Source organism: Megalops cyprinoides, chromosome 5 (genome assembly GCF_013368585.1).
Source record: "Megalops cyprinoides isolate fMegCyp1 chromosome 5, fMegCyp1.pri, whole genome shotgun sequence".
Taxonomy (NCBI): Eukaryota; Metazoa; Chordata; class Actinopteri; order Elopiformes; family Megalopidae; genus Megalops; species Megalops cyprinoides.
The window spans coordinates 25,826,753-25,838,937 of NC_050587.1; the positions used below are offsets into that span (position 1 = coordinate 25,826,753).

The following is a 12,185-nucleotide window of genomic DNA, read 5'->3' on the forward strand; positions in this document are numbered from 1 at the left end:
ATGGCATTTGTCCCTTGGCGCTCTGTGGGACTTACAGCGCAGAAAATAGTTTCCATAGGCATACGTATGTGTGCATTTGAGGATTGCATGCACCTTGCCCCGTGCTACGAGCAGGTTCAGTGTTTGTTGTTGCCATGGCCTCATGCTTAAATGCATCATTTGTGACAACTGAAGTTGGGTGAAAAAGGGGGCAAATGACAAACAATTTCACAATAAATTTTGGGAACCGCTGGTATACAGTCCTGTGGTCAGCAGGACACTGCATGTGACGGAATGGACACATGTATCTGGCTAAGGGCCTGACAGCAAATGGACACAGCAAATTGGAGCATTCAGAAGGGCGTACGCAGATTCATTTCAAAGAGCCTCATACACAAATTTCTACACAACGTCTGCACTCCTTTCCACTGAACAGTGGGGTATGCTTCCAGTCTGCAATGTTTTACACATCACTAAAATCATGATTAAGACTAAGGAATACCAGCTGGAACATTCTGAATGCTTGTTCAGAATTCTAAGCCTGCAAAGCTTAAAATGGCACTTACTTCTGGACTTTGGGGTATTTCATCTCTGAGATGACATTAGTGGCTTCAGTCTGGCTCTCCTTCAGGTGACGTGGCCACACGTTGTCGACCCAGTCCACCAAATCCACCTGCCACACAAAACACAGAGAAACACGGTCACAGAGATCCCACCTGCGCCACAAAATGCGGTCACGACCATTCCACCTGCAGCATGAAAGACGCCAGTAAGAGAGGAAACTTTTTTTTTTTGTCTTTCGCTTTTGCAGTCTCTTCGTGCCGGCTGTTCATGCAGGTGGCCTAACCCTGAAAGGCATGCTGCTCTCACCACCGTGGGCCTCTTGATGAGGTTCTCCAGCTTGGTGTGGCTGAACTCCAGGCTGATAACGTTGAAGAGTTTGTCGCGCTCCTCCTCCGGGGTCTCGTAGTAGCGGACGAACTGTGCCATGCTCATCTCCGAACCCTTCTGAGTGCTGGCGTCCATGACATCCACCGCTCGCCGGCTGCCTACACAAACACACAGAACATACAACTCACAAGTAGTAAAACACGCCCACTAACACTTACAGTATGAACTCCCACACATTCATTCTTCAAAACTTGAGGATTCACAGGCACTGCCTTTATTTAGCATACACTTTTGCTGCGGAGTATATTAATGAACTTGTCATTTTACACGGAAATAATCCATAACACATCCTTCAGTGCACATACACTGCAGCTCAGACTGGATCGAAGGGTTAGTGGGCTTTGCCTTCATTGTTAGGTGACCGTTACATTTTCCTCTACTCTTAAAAAAAAATGTACCTTTAACTTCACTGATTACTTAATATGTATTGATGTGCTTAAGTACCGTAATAAAAACAGCTGTTTGAATTTACGGCTGAAATTTAACTACAAAATCTCCAAAATGTCTCAACTGAATCTGAGTGGAAAATACACTTTAGTTCAGGACTTTACATGATAGCTGATATTTCTGACTATCACCACCAGATGGCACTCACATCCCTTGCTGTTCCTTTACTCTGTGTGGCAAAGTGCATTTGTTCTTTTATCCTACCTGTAATCACATTGACTCGATCAGAGCAGCAGGTCAAATAAACCCCTGTCCAGACTGCAACCACAAGGCCAGACATCATCAGAGCAATAATCCAGCTCACGCTGTGTCAAAGGACACTGGGCAAGCCCTCACAAGGTGATAACACTGCTTAGATCACAGGACTGTACGGCCCTGTCACAATGAAAACTATGTGTGGAAATCACTGTGCTGATTTCCACTGATATCCTTCCCCTGCCGCTGTCACAAAACACTGAGAAGAAGTAGCTCTGCCTGAGGAGAATTCAAGCATCTGGATTCTGTACCCAAAGCCTGCCCGTGCACGAGCAACTCATACAGCAAACGAGGCGGGTTCACACACGAGCTCATATAAAATTCTCCTTGTGCAACCTTCAAGAAGAACCACTGCAGTGTCAGAAACAGAGTCTCAATTCAGGGAGGAGCGCCGCGGTACAGACGTGGCTGTAGAGGCAGTGGGATGCGGGCTGTACAGGTGCAGGCCGTTTCACACTTCTGGTGCGAATGTGACAGTGAAAGCGCCCATCACTTCAGCAGCTTTCAGAGATGCAGTGGAAGTGGGGGGGAAGGTGGGCGTGTTCTTATCACAGTGTGGCTGAAATGTACCACGAGAAGTACACGCCGGAGGACACGGACACCAGGTGGGATGTTTCATTTCATTTCTGATGTCCCACACAACGCCCTCATCTTTCTGCGCCACCCCAGCAGCTGCGCAGAGGATGCTGGGTCATTTGGACAGCTGTCTGCACCAGCCAGCCTCAGCGGCTCACCGCCCCCTCTGCACCCCACACAGGAAACAGGAAAAAAGCAAATCCAATAGCCATGGCTGCAGCGCTTGGCGCGCTCACCTCCAGACCCCTGAGCGAGCCGTTGCCGCACACACTCCGGAAGTATTCTCTCGTAAAAGGGGTCATTCGAGGTCAATGGAGCAAGCATGCATGAAAAGGTGTCTTGGTTTCATTTCCCTCTCTGCTGCATTTTCTGAACAGAATCAGATCTGCCCTGTCATATCCTGAATTACAGTACTTCCTTCATGAACCTAACTATTATGACCATGTTACAGCATTCTGCAGCCCCCAAAATTAAATATTCCAATCTGCAAAGCACAAAGTCCCCCCCCCCCCCCCAGCTGTATGAAACAATGCAGTTATAATATACACAGACTGCAGCACATTGAACTGAATGAGTAATCACGGTCATTACTGACTCTAATCCAGACTAAGCAGTGCAGCTGGACCAGTGTATGTAGTACCACACACCGCAGACAGCATGCTCACTATCATCAGTGTGTGTGTGTGTGTGTGTTTGTGTGTGTGAGAGAGAGAGAATCACCATGATGCTTTCCCTCAACAAAGCCATTTGGCAAATTAATAATCACATAAACTGTACGTTCAAACATACAGTCAGAGTTAATGCCACTTTATACAAGCAGCAGTGACATGCTCTACAGCTATATCTAAAAACTGTGGTGCAAAGACTGACAAACTTCTGGTATGCTAAACATAGTTAAACATACGCTAAACACATATCAAGGTTTTCTAAAACCCGGTCAATATTTCAAGTGTAATACGGTTTCGATGAAAATGTTGGTTCTGATGACTGTTGACCAACATGCAGTATGACTCAAACTGTAAGGTGTAAGTAACTAGTTGCAGTATTACGCTGTATGTTAATTTTTATTTGCAGTTTTTGCTTAAATTTGTGCCCTCGAGGGAGGTTATTCCTCTCGCTTTCTACAGCAGAGACCCTGCACTATGAAGAGGTGACAGTGAGAGCTCTGAACCCCAGCTGCACCCACGTATTACTCTAATACAGCTTCCTGTCTGCACTGCACCACAACCAGCCTTTCCATTCACACCACTCTCGCCTGCCCCCAGAACAGGATGTGACATCATTGACAGCAGAGCTGCCACCGCTCCACAACACAACCCTTGCTGCTTGTCTGGAGCCACTGCTCCATTCAATTGGGTTTTGATGCATCAGATCAGGTGCTACATGCTTTAAAACCTGGTCACGTAAAACAGTTTAAGCAAGAGTACACAAGGATACAGGTCAACTGAGGACTGTTGTTCACATATACCAGGTTTTAGATTATAACCTGGGTTAAAGTAACCATCACATAAAATATATTTTCTAAAAAGTGCACCATATACCACTGGCAGTCCAAACTGAGTTTCTTGTATGTATTGTTCAGTTATGTTTTCTCAGATTATATAATCTTATGATGGTGGCCCTATCTATATTTGTATCCAATTTGATACAATTTGCTACAGTTTCATCCGTGGTCCAATTGTGCAGTCTTAACAAAACTCAACAACATAGCAGTTCCTCATTTGTTTTGGTCATTTTGCTTCCTAACAATATGATTAAATAAACACACATCAGAGAAGGAGTCTGTGTGACCTTGACAAATGATCTAAATCTTTATTCCAATATAAACCCTTAAAAGCCATCCAGCAATGGTTATCCTACAGCTTTGTGCTGACAGAATCACTTTAATTCAGAATTCACATAATCAAAGCTCTTGGAAAAATACACCACAGTAAGACTGAATTCACACAGTGCTTACCAAATGGAGCCCCATTACTCAATTACACTAGATATGTTTCACCTGCTCCTTCTACCTCATACCAGATGCCATTCTTCCAAAACATCCTCACATCTACAGCTGACTTTGAACTCGGTTCCTATTAATAACTATATTCTTCTTTTGGGCTTTCAGATCTCAACTTTACAGTCTCAGAAGCTAATATATTGAAACATAAACATGACGCACTTCTGTATTTCAAACAAGAAGGAGAACAAAACCTGAGTCCTCAAAAGGTAATGGTAACTATACATCACTGTAAAACAATATAAAATGACTGAATGTTCACAGGGAAAATGTTAACATATGTAAGCTATGTACTATCTACATAATGATAACATATAACATCAACATCAGATTATTAGTGTACTTACCAACCAATCCTTTAATTTCACTGACAGTAAAATCCGGATCTGGCATTCTAGATTAAAGAGAGGAAACGGTATAAGAACATGTTTTCAAAATGGGAATCATTGACCAAATATATGAACAACCGCCATGTACATGTGGTAGGCTATTGCGCAAATGTGTGAGAAAATGTGTTTTCTCCATGTCAGTATTACCTGATTCCCAGTCCATCTTTGGTTTTAAAAATAAGGGGGCAACGGAGCGCCTCTCTCTGCACGTATTCATAGGTGAAATCTGCAAATCATAAATCAAGGCCGTAAGACACAAGCACTTACATGCATTATGATCGCACTGTTTTGATCGCAAATATTTTAATCTTAATATGTTTGGGTTAATTAACAATCGTTTGTAATGCCTGGAACGACTTATGGTCAGAGCTAGTTGAGTTTGGTGAAGTATCACGAAGACAACTCGTACTCGATTCAGTTATTAATTTAATATAAGCTCGTCTATACAAAACAGTCACACTCATAAAGGTGTCTAAGCTTCCAATAAGTAAGTACAAAATGGGGTGAACTTTAAAGTAACGACAGTTGGCACATTGTCCTCTAACCCGCACTGGTCCACTAAGCACCTGATTCCCCGTCTCAGGCGGGAAAATCTAAACTGCGAGTTTGACTTTGAGTATTCGACTGCACAGCGATGCGGAGCTGAAGATCGTGGTGTCGTGGTGATTCTTGCTTTTATGAATGAAATCGAATAAAATCACATTTACCTTTTCCATCCATCTGCCTCACATAGTTAGTATTATAGGATTCGCTTACAAGCTTCTCTTCCAAGTTAAAGCCTCTAATATTTGCAATTTCCTCCACGTCGGATAAATCTTCATTTTCGTCGTACATTCTCCTACAGATGGAGCGCTGTTTATGAAAGTTAAAAAACAAATAGGTCACAACAGAAACCAAACTTTTGCATTACAGTTCTATCTTGTAGTTACTGTTGTTTGTGGTAAGGATAAATAATACGCTATAATATTAATATATTAAAATTCCTCATTTTGTTTTCCCATATGTTAGAAATGTCATCCAGCTAAACCCATTTCACTATCACACAATAACCATGCAGTGCATCTCCACACGTACACATCCAGTGCCCCGCACGACCAAAACAATAACGTAACAACTGTCTCTCGTTTACACGTGCTGCGGCGTCTTAAATGACAATACACATTCACATGCATAGCATTTGCATAAATATAACTTGTAGGCCTTCTAGTATTCATTACAGACACGGGTCGGGTATTTTTTAATACACATCGCGGTCCTCAAATCAAGTAGACTGCATATTTATTGCTTCATTATTTTCCCAGACATGAGGTGCCAAAAGTCCCCAGGCAATGATTCCTGCGGGGCAGGTCCAAATCTTAAAAACAATATGTGCATCCACACCGTCAGGTTCTTTGTAATGAACAATGTTGCTGTAATTAAATCCAGTGCAATTTAAATGTGCATAACGACATGAAACGTACGCATTACCGTCACAGCGTTAAAGGCTAATGAAACGTAAATATTTTGTTTCGAATACCGAAATGCTTTAAACAATACCGATTTCTTCTACTTTATGCCCCTGTCCAAGGCTAGCGATAAAAGGATAGGGAAAAGCTACACACCAGTCTGCGTCCAGGTTCAGCACACGCCTCCATGTTTGGAGCTGTCGCCAGTTTACTCGTTTAGCCCTTCATTTTCCCGAAAATGCCACATTTAAAGTTAGAAATCACTTTGCTTTCCGAATCAAAACTAAGTAGGAACCATTTTTGTGTAGTACTGGCTGACGTCACGCCCGAGAGAATCAAAACATTGTTAGAAAACGTCATGCGTCATCTTTATGCAGAAGTTTAATCCTTCATCTCCACGTTACTCTTTCCTCAAAACGAGAAGAAACCTATTCAGACGATTGATCCAATAAAACAATCTTAAAATAACGTTAAGCGTTATTCTTTTTTCTTCTGCCTTGGTCACGAGTCTGCAACATCTTGCACGCACGCGCTGCAGCTGTTGTGTGTGTGTGTGAGTGTGTGTCTGTGTATGTGTATGTGTGTGTGATGAGTGATCGTGTACGTTCCATGCCCTATCTCATTTAGTGAGTGAGTAAATATCCAAATAGCACTGGAAAAATTTACGTTGAGAAATAGTTACGTAGTCATTTTTTTTTACCCCGGTGTGAAATGTCTAAGTAGTAGTCCACCTGGCTGGGTATAATTTATTTTTACAGAAATAATAACTAAACACTAAGGATGTGTTTGAGTGAGACCGGATGTTTTTTTTTTCCCCGGGGTACAAATTTTATACTTAACCTTAATTTTAAAATAAACAGTGCGGCTGAAGCTTGCAGCATTCACTACCCCCCTTGCATCCAGAACTTATATATTGACGTTTACTAATTGCTTTCTCCAAATTGTCAGTTAGTTTCTCAAATTGGTCGAGTTGCATATTGCTGGATGTATGGGATGGCTTTTTGTATGAGCCCCAGTCACTGACATTCGTTTGCAGTATAATGACCACACCACCTCAATCTAGCAGTTAAACAGTACTATCTCGAGAGGCATGCTTACAGTACACACAAAGGCCCTGAAAACTGTTTTTTTTTCTGCTGTGGTATGTACTTCATCCAGGATCGCCGCTGAGATACTACAGCAGCGTAACGCGTATTTGTTATTGTAACGCGAATTACAGAATCGCATACAAACCAACCATCACTACTGCCTTTGCCCATTGAAGGCGGAGTGTTAAGTATACGGCACTCTACCGCATTGACTTATGGGAAATTCAGGGTGCAGTTTCCTGAGAAAGTGTCTCGACAGCAGAACGAAACCTGTGCCGTTTGCAGGTGAAAAAAAAGTTGCAGGGGCCGCGCGCTTTATGCAAAGCAGATGAAACAAGCGACATTGCATCCACTCCAATGACACAACACCCCTCGCCGTTCTTCCGAGGAAAGGAAGACAGTCGTGTGAAGCGAATCCAACGGCTGCATTGAAGAGAAGTGTAGCCGCGGTCCTCGCAAAGAGTGCGCGATGAGTCTGAACGAGCACTCCCTGCAGGCTCTGTCCTGGAGGAAGTTGTACTTAAGCCGAGCGAAGCTCAAGGCTTCCAGTCGGACATCAGCTCTTCTCTCGGGTTTCGCTATGGTAGGTTCGATGTGGTTGTATTAAATTTGGTAGCTAGCTCGCTGCATTTATGTGTGTTTGGTAAGTCGCATGCATTTTGCGGGTGAGGTCTGCGCTTCACTTTAGAAGTTTGGATTGAGGCTGTTGGTCATTTCTTGTGTACTGTAGTGGGTGATGTGAATGAACGTTTTTGGTTTAAATAGATAATTAACGCCAGTTATATTAATCATTATGCCTTTTAAGGTAGCTAATTAGATGTGTATTCTGTTTACTAATACCCCAAAGATAAAAGCAGGCCTGGCAATTCCTTGCGTGTTTTCGACTTGTGGACTGCTTTGAAGTCTCGAGACGAACGTGCCTTTTAGAGTATCTTGAAATTTGTCTTATCTAAAGTATGTACTTTTTAAATGTAGTTTTTCTGGGTGTGTTCTTTGTTAGCAACAGGTAACATGTAAATTATCGGATCCTTTGTGTAGGGAATATGTTAATGACAGCTTGACCAGTAATAACTACTTGTTGGGATTCTGCAGCAGTGTAACCCCGTGATGTCAGAACTGAAGCCACTACCTAAACTGTGGCTATAAAACTGGCCGTTTCATATTGCGACATTTTTTGTGTCGATAGCGACGGGATGCTGTTTCATTTGAGATTTTGCAGCTTCTTGCAACAAAAATGATCATCATTATGCTTTGGGCGTTGAAGGGGTATGTAGAGCACAATGATAGTTGCATCAGTCTGTCTTTTTGGTTATTGAGGTCTGCGCATGGTTTAGTTATTTACCTTCCACCAGCTCAGCAGTATCCTCCAATGAAGCAAGACGAATTTTTTTTTTTTTTGTAATAGGATGGCACAGCTGTCTCGCTCACCCTGCGCTTCTAAGTGAATATTGCACTGCGGGCAGCAGTGCTGCATTTTGCTGTTGGCGCGATGGTGCCGTTGCGCCGGAGTGAGTTTTTGGAAGACGCTTGCGAATATGACCTATTTACGCCTTTAACGCAAGATTGAGTTCTGCCATTCTCCGCCTCTGAAATTTAACAAAACGTGTACTGCTTTGACAAACGGAACTGTTCAATTTGTTACACGGTGAAAACTGCCTTTGATCTTTGCGTTTCCCGTTTTTTTATTAAAAAAAACCTCAAAGCTAAAATAAATAGTCTAATCAAATTTACAGGCTAATCACAAGTCACAACTGCACCTTTACAGTGTTCAGTTACGAGTGCCATCAGATATAATTAACTTTGTACTGTGGAGCAAAACAGCAAAACCACCGCTCCTGAGCACCAGGACTGGGAAATTGTGATGTATAGTCTGTTCTGCTTTGTTATTGTGGTTGGTGTTGTGCTCTAAATTAAGGACCAAGCACTTCACTTACATCCCCACCCCACATCCTTTGAAATGGTGCTTGAGGTGGTGTAAACAGATTTCAGTGTGGCAAATGGTGTAAATGCTATATAGTAACCTGTCTCTCACTCTTCCTAGGCGATGATACATCAGTGTTGTGTATGACAAGCCAGATTACTGTAGTAAAATGGACAAACAGTGATATTTTTACTGCTGTTTGGCCACAGAATTGGGTCCTGGAGACACTCATAAACCACCCCATGGTGGTTTGTAAGCCCTATTGCAAAGCATGTCCTTGGTGCTGTTTCTCAGGTGGCGATGGTGGAGGTGCAACTGGAGAGGAACGACGAGTACCCACCAGGTCTGCTGATTGCTTTCAGCGCTTGCACCACCGTGCTGGTGGCTGTGCATCTGTTCGCCCTGATGGTTAGCACCTGCATCCTGCCCAACATCGAGGCCGTCAGCAATGTGCACAACCTCAACTCGGTGCGCGAGTCGCCCCACGAGCGCATGCACCACCACATCGAGCTGGCCTGGGCCTTCTCCACCGTCATCGGCACCCTTCTTTTCCTGGCCGAGGTGGTGCTGCTCTGTTGGGTCAAGTTCCTCCCCATCAAGCCGCGCACTGCGCAGCAGGACCGCAAGAACGACACCATCTCGGAGGGCGTGGCGGCCGCCATCACCTCCACCGCCATCATGGTGCCCTTCGGCCTGGTGTTCATCGTCTTCGCTGTGCACTTCTATCGCTCGCTCGTCAGCCACAAGACGGATCGGCAGTTTGAAGAGCTAGAGGAGCTGTCCAACCTGACCCGGCTTCAGGACGAGCTGGACCAAAGGGCTGAGGCCCCCAACATGTCCCCCCCTGCCAACTTCCCATAACGAGGCACATGCTTGTTACCCTGAAAATCCTTTTTAAGACTCTGTGTTTTGACGGACAAGTCACTTTTTTTCTTTCTCAATGCATGTACGTAGAAAAGGGAATGTTTCATTGCTTAGTAATTTTTAAAATGTCACTGTTGTGCTGCTTTTGGGGGAGTTTTAGATATTTACGTAGATGTATTTTTAAAACACTTGAGTGCAAATACTGTAGGAATGGTTAAGAAAATGACTACTTTAAAGCATGCTTCTTTTTTTTTTAAGAAATTGAATGTAAAGTTTGTTTTCCCCCAGACACAGCTAGGTAGTGTGAGCTTGAGCTGTGCCGAAGAAGAACTTTGAAAAATGACTGGGGTGAAAGTAAAAAAAAAAAAAAAAACATATTTGTGTTATTTCTTTTACTAAATGGCTTGAACTGTTTAAACTGTAGTGAAAAGGTCCAGGACATAATATATTAATGTTTGCTTTTGCTCTCCATTAAATACTCAAACAAACGGCCTTCACCTACACCTCAGGATGATGGTCTCATCAAGCCCCCTGACTGTAACTATGTGGTGTTATCGGTAACTCACCAATTTCAGTCAATCATGGTGTTATGCTGTGGAAAAGATTTCATGTCGTCAAACATATCAGTGATTAATAATACATGCTTGTGAGCAGTCCACAAGCTTTGGAGCTTATTATGCCTCACTCTCCTATCACTTACATTAGGTCAGTTTAATTGATTTTTAAATGCTCCATTTCCTCAATTTTTGTCATTGGTTGACCCATTGATATAATTTGGCCATGGTCAACTCATTTAAGATTAAACATATTTGTATCCAAATTAAATGAAATTGTGGCTCCAGGGCAACCCACTCTTATAGTTTAGCCGTATAATGCTAAAGCTGATAAAACAGGTGTGTTACTAGAGAATCTCAACTAGAAGTCAAGTTTTTGTCTGGAGTTGATGCAGTGGTTTAGTGCCATATGAAACTGTAAGTTACATGATTTAAGTACAGTGTAATTATAAGTACTGTTTGTACCAAAGATTCAGTGCATTTTCGATATAAATTTGACCAGGGTTTGGTCTGTGTTCGGTAGTGTCAGTAGTACATTTCTATAATTTCCAGACTTTCTATGCAGTTTGTTTGAATATAGTGCATTTAAATTAAACAAGCCAAGATGTTGTCTATATTTGAATTTAAATATTTTATACTGTGGATCAAAATGAGATCAAGACTCACCACTAAAAGTGTGATTCTTCAAGTTATTGTGATATTAAGAAGGAACTCTGGATTCTATTGTATAGAGTATTGTAGCATGCAGAGCATCCTCCTCAAATTTTACACAATCAGAAAAAAAATCATAGTTCTGGAAATAAAAGATTTATGGAGATTGAAATACTTTCTACCTTACACAGCAGATCTGAAAAGCCACTAATGTACAGAGGGGTATATCCTTCCCTAGCCCTAGGTATGTAGTTCAGAAGCCTGTAAGGTATGAGAACTACTTCAGTGAATGAAAATCATTTGAGGTACAGTAAGAAGCAATAGAATGCTGATTAAATCAACAGGAGGTATATTTGTGCCAAATATAATGAGGTAAACTTGTAGGAACTTTCAAAAGCACTTATGATTGGAATAATCCCCTGGTTGTGGGCTGGGATGACTTGTCTGTTGCATTCGTACGCACTTTGGTGAGTGCCTCAGTTGAAAGTGTTGAGGCCCACCACTAGCAGAATTCACAAGGATTTGTACAGTTTATGGTTTTATACTTCTTTTCTTCTTTTGTATAAACTTAGGGAATGTTTCTGTGGTGAAACGTAAGCAGTGTGTTCATTAAATTATTGATTTCTGTTTTGCCAAATGTCCATTTATATACAAAGCTGTTTTATTGTTGACACAAATTCCAATGGTATATAAATATACTTTTTGTACAATATATCTGCGTTTGAAGATGCTTTGATGTGTGTGGTTTTTTTCCTGTCCCCTTCAATGATTTACTGTTACTTGAATAAGATGATATTTAAAGCTTTTAAGAAATTATAAAATTCAGATTTCATAATGTGGGTAAATTAAATCCCTTATAATTGATATAACTCTTCAACATCACATGCCCTGAATTGATGCAATGGTTCTCTCATTACATAGAGGTAAATGGTATTCATAAAGCCATTCAAATATTAAAATGATTTTTTTTTTCTTCCCAGAAATCCCCTTTGTAATATAATTAAGCCTTCCAGTAAAGGGATGGAATACTGTATACCTTTGGTCCCCTCATTTGTCAATGACA

General features: G+C 41.9%; 2 protein-coding genes across 4 annotated transcripts in view; one reads left to right on the forward strand and one right to left on the reverse strand.

Moving 5' to 3' along the window:
- Window positions 1–6,546, reverse strand: part of LOC118777802 (lysine-specific demethylase 2B) — a 31,781-nt gene extending 25,235 nt beyond the window's left edge. For all 3 annotated transcript variants that reach the window (XM_036528968.1, XM_036528969.1, XM_036528967.1), the window contains exons 1-6: window positions 6,201–6,546; window positions 5,307–5,451; window positions 4,747–4,825; window positions 4,558–4,604; window positions 850–1,028; window positions 546–652 (exon numbers count right to left, since the gene is read on the reverse strand). In XM_036528968.1, coding sequence (XP_036384861.1) covers window positions 546–652; window positions 850–1,028; window positions 4,558–4,604; window positions 4,747–4,825; window positions 5,307–5,451; window positions 6,201–6,233 — 590 coding nt within the window. In that variant the 5' untranslated portion in view covers window positions 6,234–6,546. The remainder of the gene's footprint in view (window positions 1–545; window positions 653–849; window positions 1,029–4,557; window positions 4,605–4,746; window positions 4,826–5,306; window positions 5,452–6,200) is intronic.
- Window positions 6,547–7,357: 811 nt separating this feature from the next.
- Window positions 7,358–11,115, forward strand: orai1b (ORAI calcium release-activated calcium modulator 1b). Its single transcript, XM_036529321.1, has 2 exons — window positions 7,358–7,715; window positions 9,348–11,115. The coding sequence occupies exons 1-2, from the start codon at window positions 7,602–7,604 to the stop codon at window positions 9,912–9,914; spliced, it is 681 nt and encodes a 226-aa protein (XP_036385214.1). The 5' UTR covers window positions 7,358–7,601; the 3' UTR covers window positions 9,915–11,115.
- Window positions 11,116–12,185: the final 1,070 nt, after the last annotated feature.